At 41.9% G+C, this 25,811-nt stretch overlaps 2 protein-coding genes across 2 annotated transcripts; both read right to left on the bottom strand.

Moving 5' to 3' along the window:
- Positions 1–830: 830 nt before the first annotated feature.
- LOC101834918 (sperm mitochondria associated cysteine rich protein) lies at positions 831–5,075 on the bottom strand. Its single transcript, XM_005080256.2, is given in 2 exon segments — positions 831–1,479; positions 4,891–5,075. Coding segments are annotated over 2 exon segments (558 nt in total). The 5' UTR covers positions 5,033–5,075; the 3' UTR covers positions 831–1,063.
- Positions 5,076–24,213: 19,138 nt separating this feature from the next.
- Lce6a (late cornified envelope 6A) lies at positions 24,214–25,284 on the bottom strand. The gene is made up of 2 exons (XM_005080257.3): positions 25,203–25,284; positions 24,214–24,632 (listed from the first exon to the last, which is right to left on the bottom strand). The coding sequence occupies exon 2, from the start codon at positions 24,609–24,611 to the stop codon at positions 24,366–24,368; it is 246 nt and encodes an 81-aa protein (XP_005080314.1). The 5' UTR covers positions 24,612–24,632; positions 25,203–25,284; the 3' UTR covers positions 24,214–24,365.
- Between the last annotated feature and the right edge of the window lie 527 nt (positions 25,285–25,811).

The following is a 25,811-nucleotide window of genomic DNA, read 5'->3' as shown; positions in this document are numbered from 1 at the left end:
ACATATTGTAGTTTGATTTTCTTCACACAAAATACTTGTGGGGGTTGAGGAAACATAGTTTGAAGGGATGATTTTCTCAACATTAATTTATGAAAAGCCTTTAAAAATTCAAATTTAAAGGGACAGAACAAATCCTGCTGGAAAATGAGACACATGAGGCAGCAAATGCAAAGGGAAGAATTTAGGAAAGTTGTGTGTATCCCGAATCATGTTGACAAGTATGCGATGGGTGATTTTTCTATCCTACTTGCTTACCTAGCTGAATGGAAATGCTGAATGGAAATGTGAGAAGAAATTGCTTTTAATGCAGTGGCTTTTGGAGCAAAGTGTAAGCAGAACCAGAGTATGTCAGAGTCTTGGTTTCATACTTTAAATGAATCACCCCTTTATGCTGTGAAGCCCTTTGAAGTATGAACAGAGCCTGAAGATGAACAGCAGGAAGGCTCTGCCCCAGAGCCAGCATGACACCCGAGGCCTCACCTGCTATCACCAGCCTGCACTTTGCTGAGTCCTCTGTCTCTGATACTGCCAAAGTGTGAATGTGAATGGGCACTACAGTCATCTCAAGGGCATTATTTGGGTTTGTTTGGGTCTAAAATGTTCTACCTAAGTGCTCCAGAGAACTGGGGTTTGGAAGTGACCCACCACCCCTTTACCTAGGACTGAAGGGGTCTCCCAGATGCAGCACTTTAAAAGCAAGCTAGAAACCAGAATTACAGCTCAGTGATAGAATTTGCTTAGCTTTCATAAGGCCTTAGCTTTCATAAGGCCCAGGGTTAGGCTGGACTGGAGAGATAGCTTCAGACGCAAATGAAAGAAAGGAGACAATGTTCTTTTTTTAATGCTCTTTTATTTCTGTGCTATCTAAATGTCAGTATCACTAGGCAAAATGTTTCTAGCCCTTTCTACTTTCCACTTCCAGTTGCCTATGTTTGGGTGGAAATAGTAGTCTAGGATAGGATAGTCTTGTTGGTTAGTGTGGAAGCAGCATCCTTAAAACAGTTTTAGCCCGACCTGTAGTAATTCCTCACCCTTTGAAGAAGGGCATGGTGTCAAGGACAGTCTACTTGCTTGGCTTCTTCTGGTTCCAGGATCCACTTTGAGCACTTTGAGGGGACTGTTGTCCTTGAGTACCCTTTTCCTGAGTTGTGGAATCCGAATCTGACTCAGTCTTATTCTCTGCAGAGCAGCAGTTGGGTTGACCACAGCAGCAAGGGGGAGATTGCAGGCAGCATGTGCACTTTTTAGGGCAGCATGAACATTTTTGTGGACAGCATGGGGGTTTTAGTGGGCAGCATGGGGGTTTCAGCGGGCAGCATGGGGATTTCGGTGGGCAGCATGGGGACTTGGGGCAGCAAGGAGGTTTCTGTGGACAACATGGTTTGGGTGGGCAGCATGGTTTCGGTGGGCAGCATGGAGGACTTGGTGGGCAGCACGGGTTGTTTTTTGATGGGTCACTCATCTTCTTTGTTGAAGTTCCTAGAAAAAAGAAGATTCAAATGACAAGACTGTCTGGAGGCCTGCTTTCATTATTACCTTTATCTCCAATGCACCTGAATCCTCAGGGGCAAAACAAAGACCTTGGTAAGTAGGGCTGGACCTCCCTCTCAGAAGCCACAGCTACTCCCCATGTGTCTGTTCCTTACTAGGTAGCCATTTTCCGGGTAAAGCATGTAAACTTACAGGTCTGTAATAAATTTGCTCAGAGTCTCTTAGTGAATAGCAGAGAGACTCTTAGGCTGACCCTGAGTCGCCTATGGTCAGCATCATAGGCTTTATCTACCCAGTGATGAGTACCAGCACAAAAGGAGAGCATTTTCATATACCACCCTAAATATGAAGACAAAATTCAGACATCTATCTTAGCAGTTTGTAAATGGATTCAAAATGGGTTCCATCTCACTCTAGATCCTGTGTATATTCTGGTCTAAATGTGGTTTCCAGGAACCTGAGTACATTAGAATTATCAGAACCACCCACTATCACTCCCTTTCTGAATGTACTAGACCATTCTATGTACCTTGAAACTCAGTTCAATGGCTAGTGGCAGCAAGAAAACATAGATTAAGGCACTGCCCCAGGCTTTGCAGGGCTACAGTGTGGGCCACAGGCTGAGGCAGCTCCATTCACATATCAGGGGTATTATTTCTTCTCTAAGGTGGCAGCATCAGGGGTGAGGAGGTAACAACCTTGGAGAGGCCCTCAAACTAAACTTTTGCAATATTCTTTGGTGAATAGTAAAATTCCGAACAACTCTTCTCATTAGAAACTTCAGTTGGGACCTGGGTGACACCTCTTCTAATGGTGCCTGATCTGCTGAGGCCTCTGTCTTCTGCAGTGGACTCTTCTACTTGCATCCCATCCATGCCTTTCCCAAGCACTCAAACTATCTTCTTGTTCTGCTGTACTGGAGACACAGGGTCTCCTGGGGACAGAAGCTACACAATCTTCATGCCAGAGATTATCTTTTCCCTAGTTAGAAAGTCCCAGAAGTGGACAGAGATCTTGAATTAGATGGTTACTAAAGACACCTGGTAGATGACCTACATTGCCATGAGAACAACTCTTTATGACTTCATAGCAGACACAGGGCCTTGGCTGTCCTGGGGGTGGGGGTTGGGCTCTTAAACTCATTCCTTTTCCATCTGCGGATTGGACCTAAATCCAGTTTACACTTGACAAACTGGGTCCCAATGAGTCTGGGTGTGGATGCTGCCTCCACCCTGTGAAGACAGTGACATTTTTGACTGACAAGCTGTTTCCCAGCCTCACCTGGTCTCACTCTTCAGCTTTCACTATGGGAAGAAGGTCCCTGCTATAAGCCTAGGAGCTACTATACTACTGTGTGAAGCCTGGAAACGATAGAGATGCTCTGAATCTTCTGGACCACAGTAGCAGCAGAGAGGAAAATGTGGAAGGGAGTTTTAACTCATCACCCCTACTACTGGATTCTAGACCTTCACACCCTCAATGCTAAAGCTGAAGTGTCAGGGGCTATCTCCATTTGGAAGGGGGTTGGCTTTTAGGGGCTAGGTCTTCCATTCTGGGACTATGTCTGCCAGTTATTTTAGGTTTCTGTCCTTTGGTAATAAAACCTGTGGCAAGAGGAAGATCCTGGTGCAGCATTCCTAAGGGGTAGGGGTAAGATAAGTCATTCAGTCCCTCCCTTCTAGAGATGCCATCTGCAATGGCAGACCTGCCTAGCAATGCCCAGACTTGCCAGGGACTGAGGTCAGCAGTGAGGAAACAGAAAATGACATAGCATAGCAATTAGACACTAGAGCAGCCAGGAAGTGGTGAGGAGTGCCTGTGTCTCTTATCACCTTGGCTTAAAGCTTTTTAGCAGCAAGCGTGCCTGCGTGTGTGTGTGTGTGTGTGTGTGTGTGTGTGTGTCTGTGTGTGTGTGTCTGTGTGTAATCCTGTACAAAGCACATGCTCTTGAACCCATGGGGCCTTAGGCAGTGAGTTTTGAAGTGGGCATCTGTGGAAAGTCCTGCACCTGTTTCTTCACCTTTTTGTCTGCCACTACTACTTTAAGGTCATCATCTTGAGACCAAGATCAGAGAAGAGGACTCAGCATCACTTTGTTTTCTATTGCTTTTCTTTCTAAGGGCAGCCTCCTCTTCTATTTTCTGTGCCTTCTTGTCTCAATCTCTCTCCTTTGTGTTTTACTCTATTCTCTTTCCTCTAACTTGAGGCAGTGTACTGAAGACAACTCAGAGCCTCTGTGTAACTCAAAAGTGAGCTTCTTAGGATCCTTCCAATCATCTGGGTATAGATAGACTGCTTCCACAGAAGCAACTATCATCCCCATGCAGGGCTCCTGAATTCTAGTCTTCACACACACTTCACCCCTACCATTATTCCTGTGTTGGGCATGGAGAGCAAGTTCTCAGTGTTAGAGGTGGCTCTCAGTGTTAGAGGTGGCTCTCCGTGTCAGAGGTGGCAAATAGGCTAGGAGTCAGTCCAGTCCATTATGACATAGGGAAGACAATGACAAGTCCCTTAGCAGTCTTACCACACTAAATACAGATTCTGTCCCAAGCCAGCTCTGTTGCCAACATCTTGCCAGTTGGTACAAGGAGTCTGTTATCCTCTAACTAGGTCTCTGGCTCCCTCATTCCCTCCTGATGGGTGGTCCTCCTTTTATCCAGGCATAGTTAACATTCTTGAAGCCTCCTATCTTTAAAACCTTGGCTATTACCCACTGCCTTCCACTCAAAACAAGTTTCTCCCTTACTCCAAGTATCTTCTTCATAAGACAACTGCTCACAGGTTGTCTGGAAGTCTTCCCAGTGTCTTAGAACCAAGGCGCTTATCCAGAGCCACTGTCTCAAGTCTCTGCTCTTCTGTTTCAGTGAGGATTGAACTGAATGCAAGTTTGTTAAGGGCCTGGTAGGGCCGCCTTTTGGCCTCTGCCTACCAGCCTCTCTTACTTCCAGCCACTCTTCTCTCAAGTTTAATAGGCTGGCTCAGAGAAGATGGCTGCTGGATTCTGCTCACCTCTTGTTAGGATCTTTGTATGGCTTCCCAGTCTTAAGAATCTTTTTCTTGTCTCTATCCTTATATATCACTAAATACTATTCACACTCGAAGTTCTTTGAAGTACCACTCACTTAAATGAATTTCCTTGGTCCATCAGCTCAGCCCCCATATTTTCTTACAGATTCCTGCATCAAATGTTAACATGCTAGCATTTAATAACTACTCCCAGTTGACTGTTCTGCTTGTTGGTTTCATTAGAGTGGATACCCTTCATCTTGCTCGCTACTGTTCTAACATCTGAAATTCTGCATGGCATTATGTTGGCTTCATTAATTAAGTGATGAGTGAAGACCCAAGGCAGAGAGAGAGAGAGAAGACCCACAAGACAAGGTTTGTGTGTGTTACCTGATCTGGTCACACACTTCTTCCTCGGGCTCTTCTTAGTTCACTATTCCCATACTTGACTTCTGCTGTTAACTGTTGTTTCTTGAATGGGTTCAGCAGATGGACAAATGCTGGATCTTCCTCAGCAGCCTAGTGAGTCCATGACTGTCAGAAGCCAAAGTCTTCTGAACCAAGCTCCCCACTTGCCTCTCTTCAAATCTCTAAGCTCCTCTATGACATCATAATCCTCTCCCCAAGACTCTATGACTAGCAGGCCGACTCCCCTTTGCCCACTCCTGGTTAGAGTATCTGCCTCTGCTTGGCTGCTTTTGCCAAGGACGAGAAGTTCTTTAGCTGATTCAAAGCATACCATCACCCCCAAACAAATGTTTAAAACACAGATTATGTTGTCTAGTCAGACACACTGTATCTTAAAAAGCATGGTAGGATACAGCTTACAAGGCTGGAAACAGTTCTTGGGAAGAGCAACGTATACTGAGACCTTGGTAAATAGTCATAGGAAACGGGGTATGGAAGTGTGTGAGAAAAGGCATTTTATATCTGGAAAATGTACAAGCATTTGGGATAGGAAACAAAAGAGGGCCATTTGGCAGCAAAGCTCAGTGTGGCAGGGTCCAAGTGAGGAGGAAGATGGAGAGGTAGAGGAGAAGATCTCAATGTGTAAGAAAGGGTTCAGGTTGCATCCTGAGGACAACAGGAGCTATTGGAAGGATTTATTTTGTGGACATTGGGCCTCTTCTCATTTTGATATTACCAGAGTTCAACTCAGTCCTGTGAGTAGCAGATTTTGAAACAAGTTCAGTTTCATTACCTAACATAAGAGACAATCTGGTTACATTCTCTCTGTACCTTTTGGTACCCCAGTCTCTTTGAAGATAGTAACAGGCATCTAGAAGTAGCCTTGCCCTTCACATATGCAAGACACCAAACCACAGCACAGACAGCGATTTAGACCACGTGGTTAGGTCCTCATGATGTTTCAATCTGCATCAAATCACTACTGTTGGTTCTCAGCATTGGCATTGTTCTTTTGGTGGGTTTATTCAGAGCATCTTCCTTGTTGGCTCAGATATCTCTCCAGAAAACAAAACTTATATCTGATTGCTACCTTGTTAGTCTCATACAGATATTTAATACCTCTTTTAAATTTGCATGAATCTAACCCATGTTTTTCCAATCAGCTTCACAGAATCAACACTATTAAATTCACTGTTCTCTACTAATTTGATAGGTAGAAATTGTTAAGTAGTTTAATTTGACTTCCCATTAGAAAATAAACTCTGCTCTGTTTTTTAAAAAATTTTTAAAAAGATTTATTTATTACACATACCAGTGTTCTGCCTACATGCCAGAAGAGGGCACCAGATTGAATTGTAGATGATTGTGAGCCACCATGTGGTTGCTGGGAATTGAACTCAGGACCCCCGGAAGAGCAATCAGTGCTCTTAACCTCTGAGCCATCTCTCCAACCCCTCTGCTGTTTTTATTTTGATTTTTAATTTTCATTTTAAAAGATTTATTATTTATTGAAAATAGACATTTTCATTTAGTGTGTTCTGATCACAGTTTCCCCTCTTTCGGCTCCTTCCCACATCCCCACCCACCCAAATCCACACCCTATCTTTCTCTTATTAGAAAAATAAGTCATCTAAAAATAAAATAAAAACCAGAATAGGTCAAAGTAGATAAATAGAAGAAAAAGAGCCAAAGAAAAGCCACAAAAAACATACAGATGCAGACACACACACACACACACTCCATAATAACACAAAATTTGAAAACATAATATAAGCAAAAGACCTATAATTTTTTAAAAACCCAGACAAAACACTGTGAAACAAAAATCCCCCCAAAATAACATTAAGTTCCTCATTTGTCAACTATCTACTGCTGGGTATGGGGTCTATCCGTAAGTGTGGTGTATATAGTCAGTGAGACTCTACTGGAGAAAACTTGTTTTTCATTTGTGAGCAGTTATCAATTTAGAAAGCTTCTGGCTTAGGAATGGGAGATTATGTCCACTTTCCTTATCAGTGCTAGGACCTCTTCCTGCTTAGAACTGTGCATGCTGCCTATACTGGCTGGTTTTGTGTGTCATTATGACATAAGCTACAGTCATCAGAGAGGAAGAAGCCTCAGTTGAGGAAATGCCTCCTGTTGGGCCTAAAAAGGCTTGGATGCAAAGCCCAGTGTAACCTCCTGAGCCTGGCTAGAGTTTGGAGACCTGTCTCTGGCCTGTAACTTCTACGTGGGGGTGACTCAGCAAGACCTGATATAAGACTGCCTCCTGCCTAGCTACCTGCCAGCTTGGTGGAATATTATTGGGCCTTACTCCTCATCCTAAGATTCCCATCCTAAGATTTCCATCCCCTACCTCAGCCCTATTGGAATAAATCAAGATCCTACTTCTACAAGTCTCCCAACTCAGTTTATATTTTCTCCCAGGTAACTAATGGGGAGAGGGCCTGAGTTGTCAACACCCACTATTCCTCTCTACCTGCTGGAGGATCCGGCAGCCTCCATGAGATCCAGATGTAAGGCATTTTGTCAATTAGTGACCAATGGGGCATTCTCCAGTAAGCCAAGACTGCATGGAGATACATAGATTAGTAGAAATGGATTGATAATTAAAAGGGAGTCAGTCAATAAGAAACCTGGGCCATTTACCAAACAGTTTATAATTAGTATAATAAATCTCTGTATATTATACAGAGATGGAAGTACAGAAACTTCCATCTACAGTAGCTGTACAAGTTTCCACTCCCACCAGCAATAGATGAGTGCCTCCTTACCCCACATTCTCATTACCATGACCTGCCATTTATTTTATTGATCATGTCTATTTTTTATGTAAGATGAAATCTCAAAGTAGTTTTGATTACATTTCCCTAATGACTAGGGATGTTGAACTTTTCTTTAGATGGTTCTCAGCCATGTAGGTTTCATTTTTTCAAAACATTTTGTTTAGATCTGTATTCCAGTTTAATTGGGTTATTTGTTTCTGATGTACGTTTTTTTAGTTTTTTCTTGATGTACCTCAATATTTTTTAAATTTGACATTTTCTTTGATTGAGGTATTCATTTCTACTATTATGTCTTCAATGCCTGAGATTCTTCTGTCTCCCATTTCTTGTCCTCTGTTGGTGAGGCTTACTGCTGAGGTGGTTTTCTTGTTTGTTTGTTTTACTTCCTAAATTCTTCATTTCTAGTTTTTCCTCTGTTTGGGTTTCCCTTAGTGATTCTGTTTTTACTTTCATGTCTTACACTGTTTACATCAGTTAATTCCACTGCTTATGTTTTCACAGACTTCATTAATGAATTTATTCATGTCCTCTTTGAGACCCTTCAGCAGGCTCACAACTATTTTGAAGTCCTAGTCTTGTTCTCCAGCTGTATCGCATTTTTCAGGATCTACTGTGTTCTCTAGCTGCATTGCATTTCTCAGGACCTACTGTAGTAGGGTTGCTGGGTTCTGGTGTAGACATACTGTCATGGATGTTAATGATTATGTTTTGGTACTTGTCCCTAGGCATCTGGGATTGGGAAGATTGTGATTGTAGGTGTTGATATGTGGGTGTGTTTTTGTTGGGTGGGTATTGCATTCTTTGGTTTCTGTTGCCCTCTCTTCATCATTGGAACATGTGGTGGCTGTGTGTTGTCTGTTAGGGAGTGTTTTTGAACCCCTGCTATGTGTAGCCATAGTGTGTTCCATGTGGAATGTGTTTCTTAGGTATTGTTGGCCTACATGAAAGAATAGTGAATGACTAGGTGAAAGGTTGGAGGGGTCCACAGGGTTGAGGAAAGCTGTGTGTGCTGTGAGGTCCCCAGGTAGTAGAATCAGATAGAAGAGATAGGCCCCTGCAAGTGTTCTGCTACTGATCTGGGAATGAGACTGGGGAATCTGCACTGGAGAAGGAAGAGGGTGGCCACTCAAGGTGGCCAGAGTGTTCCCATGTACAGAGTTCCTCTGTGTATTAACAGCTGACACAAAGGGTTGGGGTGAGGAAGGAATGCTGGGTCCACCATAGGGTTCTGTCTGTTATGTTCTTTATCTCTAGAGAAGCCACAATATTTCCCTTGTGGCAAATATTTTGTTATACATTTAACCTAATTTTAAATATTACTATGAATTATGGTGTTCATATTATGTTCATAGATAAAATATCTTATGGTATGTGTTATAAATTCTTATTCTCTTAGTTTTCAGTTAGATAGAACATGTTAATTTCCATACAAACATATTTAGAGGCATATCTTTTAATTTTTGTGTTATAATGATAAAATGGACTCCTATTTTAAAACTAGGAAATTCTAAGAATTTCTTAAGGAATATTTTTAATATTTTAACCTTCTAAAAGCTTACCTTAATTCATGAGAGTTCTCTCTCTCTTTTTAGCAGGATGTTTCTAAACTCACTATTGTTACCCACTGTGACTACAATATTGATGGACTAACAAAGCTTTTCTTCACAGATTTGAGGGTGTGCTGTGTGTGTGTGTGTGTGTGTGTGTGTGTGTGTATTGGTGGTCCACATCCTAACCTTCCTAATGTGTTACACTGACCTTTCTGTATGTTCATGGTCCAGTAGCCCATTGTTTAACTATAACAACTTTTTAATATGTTGACATGTCTGGTACAGCTAACTCCTACTCATGGTTCTTATATTTAAGGATTTTCCTCAACATTTTAAAAGTTCACTCATGTGTTTATTACAGATTCATTGAATTCTAATAAATGAACATTGAGAATACAGCTCAATTAACTGAACATATCTACATGGTTGCCATTCCATCCCCTCGAAGACTGAATTTTACTTCTGATGGCTTCTGAGGAACTCAGGATAAATAAGCATGGGTGAACTGTTTTAAGTGGCTGAAAGCACAAGGCCTTCTTAAGGAATCTTGGTGAAGAGAGAATGTGGCTCCTTGTCAGACCCAGAGGCTCTTTCCCATTATTCCACCTGGTTTTCATTGTTTTCAGAGATGAATTTTATCCATCTGGGAAGTCCAGCAGCATCACTGGTCTCACGCCTGTCATGAACCCTTCCCCATAGGCCTTTAATCTGGGATATGTCTGGTTTCCTGGGGAAGACACTTCAGATGAGGATTTAAACTCAGAGATTATATCTCTGCCAAAGTGCCTGGATATTCTACATGTTGCTCTTTTACAAATATTGTAAAAAGATTAGCTTGTGTAGGCAACTCTGCTTTTATGTGGCTTTCATTTAACAATCGAAAGAAAGATAAATATGCTTGCCATGCAGAATACCTTTTTAGTAAGTGCCCTGGTCATTCTTTCTTTCTCCCTGGGTGAAGCTATGAGTTTATTCTGGAGCCAGTCAAGTTCTTGGTTATGTTTTTGCCAGCATCAGAACAAGATTAAGGCCATGTCTTGGTCTCCATACTGTGAGCAGAGTGTGTACACTGTCTGAATTTGTATCTGCTTGTGCTCTGTGAGAGCCTGGCAGATATCCTGGGTTTCTCCAGGGAAACTAGCATTACAACCAGAGCTTTAGACTTGATGCAGATCCTCAACTGCCCTCTGGTGGTATTAGGATGTATCTTCTACATCATAGTGTCATGCCTCACACATTTCCCCAGTTTAATTCCGACTTGCACTCTGCAGGGTCTAAACTATAGAAACATTGATCCTCAAGGGCAACCATAGCTGTTACATTTTCCCTTGGGTTCAGTGAGTCTCACCAACAGCAGAAGTCAGGAACCCCTTCAGAATATTGATAAAGCATTTTCGAGTGATGATTGACTAGTTACTGATGTTGCAAAGTTCAAGGTTTAGCTGTGCTGCCTCGTGGTGGAAAACGTGATTCTTACAAGTCCTGAAGGGTAAGCAGCAACCACCCTTTAATAGATGTATCTGACAAATGATTTTCACAAAACCTCTGTGGCATTGTATACAAGAGTATATGTAACTGTGTGTTGTCAGTGAATATCATCTCAGTGCCAAACACATTTGTACATATGTACTCGGTGGTAAATAACAGAATTCTGATAAAACATTTCTTCTGTAAACTGAGTGATGTTAAGCATTCTGGATAGAGGGATCTGAAAGAACGCTGCACAAAAAGAGACTGGAAGCAGACGCTGGAAGTGAGTGGGCCATCTGATGGTTAATCTCCAAGCCACAGAGTCAATATGAGACTGGTGTGAGGATGGCTTTTTCACAGTCTTCATATCTGCATAGGTCCTGAATGTACCCTGCTGGCCTCTTATATAGAGGAAGTGTCCATCTGGAGCTGTGCCCGCTCCCCAAACTTCATTGCCCTGAAGGCCTTGTATCTTCACTGTTACCTTGACTTTACACAAGACATCAATGATGTAATGTCTTCTCCCTGCCATGCTCTTGGGAAGCTTACTGCCTGTTTACCTAAAACTCTAGACCTGCCTGAGGCCTTGCTAAACCAAGAATGTCTCTGCTTGGTGCTGCCTGAGACATATTTAAATGATGTATGAGCCCTTCCACATCAGTCTTTTGACTATTCTCTCTCTCACTCATTTCTTACAATTATTCCGTTTTTCCTGTTGTTAACAATTCATACATTATAATCCCCGTTTAACTGCATTCATGATTTCTATATCACGATTGAGCCCACTGTACAGACAGCTTAGCAGTGTAAGAGTTCACTGGGTTCTATATTTAAATTTAAATGATCTCTTTAGCTTACAGCTTTTAGTAAAATTTAAATTTATTGAAAATATTTTCTATCATGCAACGTTTTAAAATTTACAAACAATTTTCTATTGCATTATCTCATTTAAGCTTCAAGCTAAACCAATGTAGTGTGCATTTTCATGGTGGGTGGTGTTTATGTTCTCAAAAGCCAAAGTGAAGTGTTGGATGCAACCCTACTTAGCTTGGAAGTGAGAGGGCTTCATCCACCTGCCAAGCAAGTCATCTCACTACTGCCCTCTTGTGGTCTTATGCCTATCAGATCTGTACTAGTTTCTAAATAACATTGTCGGCCCCTGGGGCCTACTGAAGGTTGAGCTCATTATTGTAACCTTCACCCCCAAAGAAATTATATATAACACTGAAAGTTGTCCAAAATGACCCAGAGGAAATATTTTTAGTTTCCTACCTCTCAAATTTTTTTTGTTTTTCTATTATACTGTACTTGAAGTTTTAGAGTAAAACCTGTATAGAATTAAGAAATAAAAGCACATCTCCTTTCTTGTTGAGAACAGTTTTATTTTTCTTGAAAAATTGTTTATGAAATTATTCTGCATAGCATTTAAATTTTTAATTTTTAATAGAATACTTGTGCTTTTAAAAGGAAAACAACATATTTTGGCATTAAAGTTGATAAAGAAGATACGGGTGGTGGTGATACACACCATTAATCCCAGCACTTGGGAGGCAGAGGTAGGCGGATCTGGTCTACAAGAGCTAGTTCCAGGACAGCCTCCAAAGCCACAGAGAAACCCTGTCTCAAAAAAACAAAACAAAAAAGATGATAAAGAAGAATTTTCTCTGTGACACATCAGAGGTGAATAAATTTGTTTAGGAACAATGGAATATTTAAAAAACATTGATTATATCTCAAGCTTATGGTAATATTAAAAATAAAATAACATTAACGAAGTTTTTCTATCCATTATACAATATACATTAAGTTGAATATTATCCAGAAATATTGCCTGTAAATTCATCCCAAGTTAAAGGTCTTGTGCTCTAGGTTCAGAAATCTGTTAATGGCTTCCTAGTTTTCTCAGATTAGGTATTTTATTTTCTTAACTGTGTGTTATATGCTAATGAAAATGACATGTATAATTTACTGGCCACAATGATACTCTACAACATTTGTGATTCGAATTGTCACCTAACTTTACATGGTAATTGTTGATGTGGTATACACACACACACACACACACACACACACACACACACACACATCTCTCACCAACCTTGTGAACACCAGTTTGTCTCAATATTGAGGCTCAGAAACCATTCCAGAGGGTGGGTGGAGCACCGATTTTGCCTATGTACCACTGTTGGGTTGGAAAGGACAGTACTCTGAGAACATTTTTCTATACCCATGGCATCTGTCCTTTCAAACAGAAGGGAGAAAGAGACTACAATATGTGGCAGCCACGACCCAAGGATGTCTTTCTACCTGGGCTCTGTACAGATCCTCACCAGTTCTGGTTCCTCTGTGGAGATATGCAGTGGGGATTCAGTTACATGGTAACACTCAAAATTTTTTTATTTTCAGCTAAGGTCTGAGAACTACAGATGGACCCGTGCTACCTCCTTCTTGGGCATCACACTGTCCTATCAAGAGTCTGAGCAGCAGAATGTCCCATGTGCCCGAGGACCGCTCAGTGATGTCGGGACCTGCAGCAGCAGTGTCCTGAGCATTAGGAATACTGTGCCGTTTGTGTTCTGGTAACATCCTCTCACCTCTTCTTCCAGGATCCCCCCCCCCCCCCGCCCGGCCCTTCTGACAACTCAGGCTCTGGGTCCATCTGGAAGGAAATTTCCTGTTTGGCTGGTTCATTGTGGAGTCTGGTTAAGGAATCAATGCGGATCAATGCAGGGTCAACTAGGAAAATCAATAAACACCGAGAAGCCAAAGGTACCATCAGAGATAAGCTTTATTTCTGCAGACTGACAGCTTTGGAAGAAAGTTTTCTTTCACCTTCAGTTCTTCTTGGCCTAGCACCAGAGCCAATTCCAGGAGGCCTAAAAGATCCCATCACCCATGCGACTAGTTCAGGGGGACAGGGAGGAAGGCCGAGTTAGGAAGAGCGTCGGGTTCAAGGCCGGTCAGCTGCAGTTCCCAGAGCTACGGCAACAGCTAGAACATCTTGGAGACTCATCCTCAGGGCAGTCAGAGAGCTGAGGCCGGCGAAGGTAGAATCGAGGAAACCGGTGAGATACCAAAGAGCACCTGCCCCCAAAGCCGGAAATGCAGTAGGTGGAAACACAGCAGGAGGAGGCTGGAGGGGCCCTGGGAAGGGGGCACGAAGCAGGAGCCTGGGGGCCTGGACAGGGGCGCTTGGGTAGACACTTAGCAGAGACCTGGCACTTCTGCTTTTGTTGCTGGGAGGACATCTTGGACAAATTCCAGTTATCCTGAAGAGAGAGAGAGAGAAGTACAGACGTTTTGATAAACTAGCGAATGCAAACTATTTTCATTGATATTGCTACACAGCCTGAAACTCTGCAACTAAATCTGAGTTCATAGGCTGCTCCAATGCAACAGAGAAGCTCTGACTTCCCAGCATGAAAGAAGTGCTGCAGTGGATAAGCCAGATTATATTTTCCTTCTCTGCACTGCCCTGTTTCTCCCAAGACTCTAATGTCAAACGCTTGCTGTACGTTTTCCCAATCTTAAGTTAGTTTTTCTCATATGATCTTTGTTATGCATTTGCTATACTTTCTACCCAACTGCATTGTTCCATCACCTTGATCTACAATCTTCCTTTGCTTTGCTTTCCTGTGTCATGGATTCTGGCTAAATTCTGTCCTTCTGTCCTGTGTGACTTCATTGTCCTACACTAGCCTCCTTTCCATGAGTTCCCATCATTCCAGTCTCTAGTTAGCATTTGGCCTTCCTGGGATGGCAGTTTAAATTTGTCTTCATGACTTCCTGTGCTTGGAATTACCCATTAGCTCTTGCTCATTCTCCATCCTGGACTGCATTGTCCCAAGAGCTGGGCCACAGCCAAGCCAGCCATCCCTCTAATAGCCATTAGATCACAAAGAGGACTCACCGTGTTCTCTTAGTATCAGGCAGGCAGTGGAACTGAGGAGACCCTATGAGTAGAAGTCTTTTATACATCTACCGCTCCAAACTCAGAATGAGCCATGGATGATGTGAAAGCTGTCTGCCGATCAGGTGGCTGTGATGACAATGACCCACGTGCTAGTGGCTCTCATTTTGTCATTGTGTCACTCTGGGTCACTACCAGCTCTTCATGAGTATCTTCCCAGGGCATCTCTTCTCTCCATAAGACTTGGTAATATCCCTATAAAGTCCAGAAGATCCTAGTTTACAAGGATGTGTACATGAATGGAGCGTGGGGACTAGGCTGAAGTGGTACTTTCTGGACACATGCAAGGCAAATGGGGCAGCATATCTAAAACCACAGACGCTGGGCCAGCCCAGGGAACTGACAGAGAATTTTTAAGGTTTCACCAAATTTAGAACCAAAAATAAAAGCCCTTGTAACCACTAGTGAAGACTCAGTGGATTTGACTCAGATACCTGGAACACTGAGCAATGAAATATCAGACCCCTCTGAAAAGGGTGTCGGTTAGTGTTTCTGCCCCACACAGGCCACAACACTGATAGCCAGACCGAATGAAGGAGGAGGTCAATGCTCTCGTGCCTCCCAAAGCCTGACCACAAACTCAGGCATCTTTTCTATTCATAGCCACTCCCACATTGTTTCCATTGTTAGCTACTTCTCCCTGCCCAGGAGCCTCTTTATTTCCATATGCTACCCCCAACTCTGTTTGTTTTTCTCAGACCACTCTTTTAAACCCCTTAGTAAACTTTCTTTCATTTCTAGTTAGTCAGGACACAGTAAACAGCACCATAATCCTCAGTGAACGCCCAATTGCTATCAAAATAAAGACAGAACATCTAAAAATTGTTTTGTCAGGTCAACACTATCATAAAATTGGATGATTTTTACTATGATACTATTCCTATCTAGCAGGCCCTTTTTTCCCTGATATGAACGAGTGCCTCTTCTATGTAGTGTTGCTGTGAGTTGTAGAGTACTTTAGCTTCCAGGTCTGTGTCCAAGCTCACTTACACCTATCACCTTCCTCGATGACTTCCTATGCCACCCAGGAGAAGCAGCCCCTTGACCTCTGTGACACCTGTCCCTAGTCTTTTCTTTGCATCTTGGACGTGGATTGTTGCTTCTCTTGTGTGATGCCCCTGTAGCACACTCAGCATTCTGTATTGCCACGCTCACTTTTCATCATCTGCCATTGTGGCTAGGATGAAACCTCAGCATTGACTGTTTATCCCCGGTGCCTATACAATGCCTGATGTTCAAGGAACTGATGAGTGTCTTGTGGACGAGGACAAAGTTTTCTCTTCTTTCAAAGAGAGAGAGTGTCGTGGAGGCCAGATCAGGAGCAAGAATTTGGGGCAGGTGTGGGAAACTGTTCCCAGGGTGGAGTCACTGGCATTGGTCAGTGCAAGAGCACTGGAGGAATTTGATTCTTGTTGTGTTGCTTCCCCTGGGATTCAGAGATGACTGACCCAGTTTTCATGTCTGTGCTTTCACTTATGAGTATATGATTTCCAAAGAACGAACACTCTGTTTTTTTCCTGATCGGATTTTCCTTCTGAGCATTTCTCTGAAGCAGGAATTTATGCACTGTTGTGAGGGGAGAAGCAGTAGCTGTGTATGAACGTGCAAGCAAGGAATATCTGAAAGGCAGTCAGTGTGAGGGAGGAGCTTCATGTTGGTGCTCCGTTCATCTCATGTATTAGAGAAGATTACTAGCACCTCACTTCGTTGCGTTAAAGAAGAGTGGTGTGTATCTGTTGTGATTGTTGATGGAATGCACCTGTCCAGTTAGGGGAGCAGGGAGTTACGGTAGCCCATATCTGTAGACATAGACAAATGATGCCCCTTCTCGGCAATGACCCCACTAAAATATTGCAAGTTATTTTAAACAATTGGAGAATAATATTTTAATATATTGATTTAAGCTATTGTTGAATTTACTGATTCAACAATAAAAAAGCCAATAAAATTTTTCTTTTAAATGCATTTACTTAGCGTGTATGCCCAACCAAAAATGTCTTATAACAGTTCTTCAAGTATCACTTTATGCATGGTGGTTTGTTTATTAAGGGCCAACATGACCAGCACTTTGTGAACTCAAAGATTAAAATTTTTCCTTAACAGAAGTACAAATGAGATGATATGAGGAAAATAAAGAGGAATGAACTTTATTCTCAATCTCCCATCCATCATGCATCCTCAAGCAACATTGCATAATTACTAGGAGTTTCATATTGTCGATCACTTTACACAGATAGAACATACCTGAATATTTAGAGTATCAAGTAACACACGTAAGATTCAAACCCTGGCTCTCTGATTCCAAGAGCTGTGTTTCTTCTACTCCTACACCTTGTGAAATCTTGTTGCAGCAAGGACAGAGACTGGCAGCATGGGGAGGGCTGGGTGAGCCCAAAGACGGGCACTCCTACCCATGGTACTTCTACAGGAAATGATCTCAGAAGGTGGTTTGGGATTCATAATGGGGTGAGGGAGACACTGGTGTTCTGGATTGAGATAAGAAGAACCCAGGCACATTAGAGAGGTAAGAGTGAGCTTGGTCTCTTCTGGAAACAGAGCCATCATAATAATATTGGGAACAAAAGGAGAAAACATGAGACCCTGGCTGTGCAGACAGGAGGAAGTGCTTCAGGTGCTGTGACTGTGATTTTACCCTGTGGATTCCTGGCTTCCACCTTATACTCCTTGGAAGTCTGTTGTCAAAGTTGTCCCACTTCCCTCTCTCCTGGCAGCCAGTCCTTCACATGGAGGAAGGCCCTCCATTTCCTGTTGCTTCAGCTTCATGGTGTTATATGGAAGAAAAGCTGGAAAAGCACACATCTTGGAACCAGAACACTGGTGTTTGAGGCCCTGATTTGTCATTTTACATGCTTTGAACCTTTTTTAAAAATCTGTAAAAGGAGCTTAAAAATAGAAACCTTAAAAGCTATTGTAATGTGATAATATGAATAAACTTGATGATGGAGTGTCTCAGAAATATGAGTTCTACTGTAAAATGTCATTAATTCTCTTTTTATTAAACTTTGAAAATTTACTGTATGTAGCAGCCGCAGTTTCCTCTCCTTCCTCTCTTCCTGCCCCCTCACCTCCTTTCTACACCCCTACCATCCACTCCTCAGAAAGGGTAAGGTCTCCCATGGGAGTCCTCAAAGCATAGCATATCAAGTCTTTAATTTTTAACTATTTGGATTGCCTGGCAGGAAGAGTCATAGAAGACAACAATCTGGGTCTTGTACCCACCCTCTGCTCTATTCAGAGCAATTAATTTTATCTTTACCTGATTTATACATGTGCTTGAATAGGATCATGATGCTTAGAAACAAGATCAGAGATAACTGACTATGTCTCACTATCCAAGCAAGGGGATGGAGGGAGGGGTATGACCAGACCAGATTTGCATTTTAGAATGATTACTAAGGTCTCCATTTGGATCCCTAAAGCTGGACTATATAGTAAACAGGCAGTCTGCAGATTTGATGTGAGGCAGAGCTAGGCTTGGGAAGAGCTCTTTACTAATGAGCTTGTAGGAAAAGGGTTTAGTTGTAGGGTGAATGGAGCACCTCTCCATGGTCAAGGCCTGCCTGGCCACAAATGGTGCATTCCCCAACTCCGCTCTTATCTGCCTATGGGACTTCCTCACCACCTTGCCTGCCTAAGGACTCTGGAATGTTATGGATTCCTATCAGTCTTGGGTGTTTCCTCTAATGGAAGGGTGAGGTACCAGCCAGGCCAGCATCTGCATGCACGAGATTCTTATCAACCTAATCCCTAAGTGATGAAAGAGCAGAAACTAAGGATCATCCTTTTGCATGAGTGGTCGGTCAGCCTTTGAAATGTCTAGCCTCCTACAGGCTAGAAGAACAGGAATCACATGTGGGACTCACTGTGCTTCCTTATGGCACAAGTAAGAGTCATAAACTATATTCAGAGTTCAGGGCCAATGGGTCTGATAGAGAGTAGAAGAAGGGACAAGATTTATTCAACATTATTACATCCCATCACTTTTATGAAGTGACCTTAAAATCCAGTCACCTTACTCATATAACCTGGGTTAAAGACATATATATATATATATATATATATATATATATACATATATATATATTGTGTGTGTACATGTATAATGGTAGCTATGTATAATTATATATAATAGTAGTTAAAAAAATAGTGTGAGACATCCAAACACTAGGCAGAGCTAGGAGAACCTGGAGGAGGAATGATTGTAAGAACCAGAGGGGTCAAGGACACCATGAGAACATAGCCTATTGAATCAACTAAGCAGGGCTCATAGGGGCTCACAGAGACTGAAGAGACAATAGTGGACCCTGTATGGGTCTGAGCTAGGTCCTCTGAGTATACTTTATGGTTGTATATTTTGTCAATCTTGTGGGACTCCTAACAGTGGTAGTGGGGGCTGTCTCTGACTCTTTTGCTTGTTGTTGGGGCCCTTTTCCTCCTAGTGAGCTGTCTCATTTAGTCTTGATATGAGGGTTTGTGCCTAGTCTTGTTATAACTTGTTATTCCATATTCAGTTGATATCCCGGGGAGGCCTGCCTTTTTAAAGGGAAACAGAGGAGGAGTGAATTTTGGGGAGAGGAGAAGTAGGGAGACTGTGAGGAGTGGAGGGAGGGGGAAAATGAAGTTGGGATGTAATTTATGAGAAAGGAGTTTTTAAAAGTGTGAGAAAAACACAACACAACAAAATAAAACACCCACAAACATACAGTGCATAGTATTCTGTGGGTGATCTGAAGTTATACTTAAATAGTTATAAACTTTGTGTTTACTATAGTCTTAAACAATCTCTAGATGCTGAGTTCTATAGGACCCTACCCCAAATTCCACTAGGGTGAAGTAGTAGGCTGTCTCTGAAACACAAGCCTAGTCCAGAGACTGACCATCTGAATGCAAACATGAGCCTAAACTGGAGATTGGTTATTTGAATGCCACTTGCCTTCTTGAGTCTTGGTGCCAGATGAGTGTTGCTATTTGTCTCTTGATCTCTGAGATAATTATGAGAATACTGTGCTTGGAGCTGCCTTAGGTCAAAAAGCATCTATGTGGTTTCTGGTCTGTCACCTCCATGGGAACAGCTGTGCTGTCCCTTCTTCTTTGTGAGAAATGTGATGATCCACTTCTACACTGACCTTGAGTCGACCTTAGTGAGGAGGCAAAAGCTAAAATGTACTATTAGAAAGTGTGTCTATAGATGTTGTCCCTAAATGGCACTTGTTAGTCCTAAGATAGGAAAGGAGGAGGAGACTTCATTCTGCTTATATTTTTCTTCCAGGCAGAGATCCCAAGAAAATTTTCAAGAGTGGAGATTCCACAGCCCAGAATACCAGGACATTTTATTCCCATGCAACTTTATCCTTCTGCTGGTATAGAAAGGCCAGCTTCTCCCACTCAGGTGAGCTGATCGCTACCTCCATCCCTCCTTTCTTTGAAGATTACCATACTGATCATGACATCACTATTGTTGTCTGTTGTACTGGACCAAAAGATCCAGCATCATAAAAGGTCTTCTACAGTCATCATGTCTTAAGATGAAGATAAGGGAGATGATTCATTTGGCCATTTTCTACTCCTCAAAATTTTCCCAGTTAGAAAAGCAGTATTACCTTATACTAGCAGAGCCAGACTCTACACTCTAAAGAGTACAAGGAAGGCATTACAAAGTCACAGGCATGCTGCTTTAGTCTTAAGAGGACCATTCCCCTCCCTGTAGTATTAGTATTCTCTGTCCTGATATCCCAAGCTTGTATTTATATTCCCAGACATGGTGGTTTATTCAAGGGGAGTCTCCTACATCTTCAACTATTTGTACATGCACATGTATTCCACATATTTTATTTTCCTCTCCTAAGAATTCTGAGTTGGGTTTGTTGCCTATGGAAAAACAGAATAGTGCAAAATTTAAAATAAAATATGTATCAGTTTCTAGGTTCCAAGGCAGTAGGGCCAACCCAACAAGGAATAGCATGGAATAGGGAAGCTGTGCTTTTAGCCTCCATCCTGATTCAGTAACAGATCAGGAATTCCACTTGATTGCTCATAAGCCATAGGAGGAAGTTGTTTCAAAATGCAGATCCTTCATCCTCAATTAAGACCTACTGGATTATAACCTCCAAGGAGTCAAACTTAAGCATATGCATTCTTAAAATATTTTCTGAGTAATTCTGCCAGATTTGAAAAGTCTCAGAGTATTTCTGAGAATAGACATAATCAGTCCTTAGAATATTCTGATGGTATCTCTGCTGCCACCTCTTACCTTCCCCTGAACTCCTTGGGAGAATTTCGTGAATAGCTGAACTATGTTCAAAGCTCAGGCCTCTTCCAAAGCCATTCACCCTTGGAGATGCTTTAGGCAACATCAAGTGTGATTGTCTGATCAAGTTCTTATGTTCTTATGAGCTTTGTTAGCATATGGAATTTTTTTTTACTTGGAGAGCTCATTATGTCATTAAGAAAGCCATTTAAGTATTTTTTATTATAGATTTTTTTCCCTAGTAAGTGTATGGTACCAGATACTAAAGAATTCTAACAGTGCCTTTAAATGCAGTTTTTTTACATAGTTCATTCTTTTTTGTTGTTTTGGTTTTTTGTTTTGTTTTGTTTTGTTTTACGTGACAAGGTTTCTCTGTATTGTTTTGGAGGCTGTCGGTCCAGCCTGGCCTCGAACTCACAGAGACCCGCCTGCCTCTGCTTCCCAAGTGCTGGGATTAAAGGTGTGCGCCACCACCGCCCAGCTACATAGTTCATTCTTAACAAGGATTTATCAACTGAGGTAGTCATAAATAAAACACCTTACTTGGTTTGGTTATGTGTTTCTGTGCTTACAAATGAGAACTGAAGTCATCTATTCAAATAAGTCATCTAACACGAAGAGTTCAAATATAAGCAGGATGAATACTAAATACAAGGTCAGCTGATTACCAATCCAGGATTCAAGCTTGAGACTGGATAAAGAGGCAGAGGGAACAGAGTAGTTTCTCACAACACACTAGCTACCTAATGTCTGCAGTCAGACCTTTTGACTCAGATCTAGTTCCATATCCTATTAACTGTGGAACATAAGCTTTCATGTGACCTCTAGCCTTGGTTATTGACCTGCCAAGTAATGATAATGATGACAATTATTTCTGCTCCATAGAGCTGCTTGGAGAACTGACAGCAGCTATATACAATGCTTGGAAGTTTTCTTGATATATTGCTGCTCTTGCTATCATCATCACCATCATCATCATCATCATCACTACCACCATCACCAGATGGCTTTGAACTTGTAGTCCTCTTACCTCAAACCTCTGTATTTTGGGACTACAGATGTGCACCACCACACTTGGCTTATTTGTTACTATTGCTACCATCATCTGGCTAGTTCAATACCACTTAATAATGAGGACCTATCTTTTTTATTTTTCCAAAGATTGACAAATACCCACATATTTTTTGTTTATATACCAACCCAGGACTCTCTAAAGAAACTGCTGAATGAAAATATAAGGCAGAGTCAGAAAACTGAGGGATACTCAGAAATGAACTAATGGTGTTATATGGAAGGGGCATGAAAACAGCAAGCAAATAGCTTCCCATGCTAGAACAGTATGTAGTTCCAATGAACTGTTAAAATTTTGTATATGGGGCACATGAATATTCATTTGTCCTAATCAGCAAATACACATTGTATATATTTATCATGTACTACCTGTTTTAAAACATATATAAAATGGTATGGCTAGGTCAAGCTAAGTAACATGCATTGCTTCATATAGCTAACATTATGTTATGGTGTGAGCACTTCAAATCATCTGTCTGTCTTCTATCCATCTATCCATCCATCTATCATCATCACCTACCTGTCTGCTGTGTCTGTCTTACCTGTATGTGGGAACTTTGTACAATATATGAAATCTTTGTTTTCCACTCATTAGTATAAATAAAAGGTACCCTATATTTCCTTTCTATTTTTGATTTTTCAAAACAGGTTTTCTCTATGTAACAGCTCTAACTGTCCTGGAACTCATTCTGTAGATCAGGCTGAACTCATAGTGATCCACCTGCCTCTGCCTTCTGAGTGCTGGGATTAAAGGCGTGTGCCACCACTGCCAAGCAAGTACCCTGTATTTTCAACATTAAAAGGAAGTCATATTATAGTCACACTGAAAAACACTCATAATATAGGCAGTTCTTATGAACACACATTTTAAAACTATGAAGCTGGTATAAATCTTTATGAAGAAAAGTGATTATCCAATCACTGGCTCACTTTTATATCACTGTTTTGAAATGAATTTGATTCAAGTCCCAGCATTGTGGGAATGACTGTAGATTCGAAATGATATGCTATTTTTTTTGAAAATAGTAAAATCTGTTGGATTAGGTAATCATGAAATGCACATGAATGAAAACTCTTCACATGGAATTTATATTGAAATGAGACACAGCTGATGCTGCCTCCAGACCTTTTAATGTATATCAGGCTTTCGGAAAACCCAGGCTAGTAGGTACTATGCTTGGACCCATACTTTTTCTAGAAGAACAACACTTTAGTAGTTGGAATTTTATACCTTAAATTCAGTAAACTCAGCTGGTGGGTTTAACATAGGGGTTGAGGCTGCAGACTCCTGTCTGTCATCTTTACTGGAGCTCCAGCCACGATGAAACTCACACTGTTGACAACCACCCCCTTTGCCTTGTGTTAGCTTCTAGCGGGTCCTCCCTATGGAAGTCCCTTCTTACACACTCCGGGATCAAAGCTTGCCTACATTAAAATCTCCTGTTTAAAAATCTCCTATCCCAGAAACCTGTTCTTCTCAAGCCCCAAGAGGCTCCTCTTCTCTTGTCTTTTATCCTAAGACTTACAAACAACCCTCATTGAATCAAACCATCAGAACTTCAGAAAATGGCACTCACTGGTGCTCATGGCTGTCCCTCAGTTTTCCACGTTTTCTTTCTTCAAATTATTTCTTTTGTTGTTATTCATTTTTTTTATTTTTGAGATTACAATTCAATTACAATGTTTCTCCCTTCCCCTTTTCCCTTTAAAGTTTAGAGTCTTAAACCTTCTCATAGACCCTTCTCCACTCTTCCTCAAATTCACTGCCTCATTTTTCATTAATTGTTATTAGGTATACATAAGTGTGTGTGTGCGTGCGTGCGTGTGTGTGTGTGTGTGTGTGTGTGTTTCTAAACATAGCTTGTTGTCTTTAAATTCTTTTGAACACATTTGAGACATAGAAATGAGTAATTTAATAAGCATTAATGTTGTTAGCTCATATAATTTAATCTGTAACATACCTTACTTCTTCCACTGGATCATAACATTTCCAAGCAGAGGGTCAAATCACCCACTTCCGTCTTTAAGCAGAGGCCAGTACTCAAGGTTGTTCAAAATGAATGTGTTATGATGCTACAGAGAAATGAAACGTGGACTCCCAGAAACCTGTCTCTGAGAGGAGAAGAGCTCACTGGAGGGCTTCTGCACTTCTGATCTGGGTCTCAAGGACACACAGAAGTCACAGCCACACACCATGAACAATTTTATTGTTGCTGAACTAAAAGGGTGGGTAGAAGAGAGAAAGGTGGAAGTATTTTTTCAAGCCAAGAGAGGTGGGTCTAGTCTTCCTGGTGGAATTCATAGACTTGGTGGGGAGGTCACTGTATGCCCTCCACCGTCTCTCAGCACTCTTCCTCTTTGCAGTGGTAGGTGGTACCACCCCTGAGACAGCGGGGCTGTGGGTGGTGAACTACTCTGCGTCCGGCAGTGTTCGGAAGCACTGGCTTTTGGGAGTGGGTAGAATGGCCTGCTGAACAAGAAATCTTGCAAGAAGTTGAGCAGGCAGGCAGACAGAGGGTAGGGCCTTGGGGAGGTGGACATTTGGGAGCATTTGGGAGCTCCCGAGGTTGTTGCTTCTGCTGTGACATTGCTCAGCTAACTCTTCAAATCTGGAAGAAAAAGAACATACTGCTATATCAGAGACCAGGAGGCATGGGCCATTCTTCTCAGGAACTGAGGCTGCCATCAATAGAGCCAGCATTAATAGCTCAGAAAAGCCTACACCAGGATGAAAAACAGCAGATTCTAAAGGAGTAAATTCCGGTGAGAATTTCTAAGAATTAGTCAATAATCAAGTTAATAACTTACCACTCCTATAAAAGAAAAGCAAATTTTAACTTGTTGAACAAACAGGACGTCTCTTCTAAGGCCGATGACCAACATGGTCACATGTATAGAACACGCACATACCTGCTTTCATTACTTGGTTCCTGGCCTCAGTTTTTAAGCCTATGCGGTGTCTCCCTGCTGTTAATTTTGCCCTCTGGTCCCCATTGTTCTGTCCCATGTTAGATCATTTCAGGGTTCTTGGCATGGATTTCCAGTCTTTCCCTTCTCCCTGCTATAAATATTTCCTACCTGGTTTATTAATTTCCTGGGAGAGACACTAGGGATGCCAAGACTTTCTTAGCAAAGTGTGAGTGAGTGACATGTGTCTCTTCACTCCAAAGTAGCCTTACCTTCAAGGAAGATGAGTAGACAAGTCACCTCAGGAGGAGCCTGAGGTTTTGTGAGACCAGGATGGAAGGTGCTTTTTTATACATCCTCCAGTTGAAGCCTCCAGGCTATTTGTTATTGGAGGGCAGTCATGGAGTGGATGATCTATCCAGGTGTTTCATAATTCCCAGGGCAGGATTTCTCATCTTTATACACCTGGGAAGCATTTCAAAGGGAATTCCATGTCAGCAAGTTATGAAAAGGTTGAGGCCTTGGACTGGCTTGTGCAGAAGTGAGACTACCACACAAATCCTATGAGATGAGACAGAATAGAAGACCAGGAAAGTACTTTTGTGTTTAACTTATAATGTAAGAGGAAAGATAGACTTCAGTCTGTGACCAGAGTCTGAGGAAGACCGTGCTTGTCTCCTGACAGCTATGACTAAACATCCAGCTCAGCACCACGTACTCCATGGGATTTACCTAGTTTTATAGTCACATCAGAGTCCCTAGGTCCTCTGAACTCAGATATACAGGTGTCCCAGATCGTAGTGACCTAGTTACATACCTTATCTCTTCTAGTAAACTGAATGACAGAGTCTTGTCATTATCACTTCTGCATTCCTAGAGCC

The sequence above is a fragment of the Mesocricetus auratus genome, unplaced genomic scaffold, assembly GCF_017639785.1.
Source record: "Mesocricetus auratus isolate SY011 unplaced genomic scaffold, BCM_Maur_2.0 Super-Scaffold_100009, whole genome shotgun sequence".
Classification (NCBI taxonomy): Eukaryota; Metazoa; Chordata; class Mammalia; order Rodentia; family Cricetidae; genus Mesocricetus; species Mesocricetus auratus.
This window is presented reverse-complemented; position numbering and strand designations above follow the sequence as displayed.

What these genes read in the sequence shown, in the direction of transcription:
- Lce6a (XM_005080257.3), bottom strand. Translation starts at nt 24,611, where the DNA reads ATGTCACAGCAGAAGCAACAACCTCGGGAGCTCCCAAATGCTCCCAAA.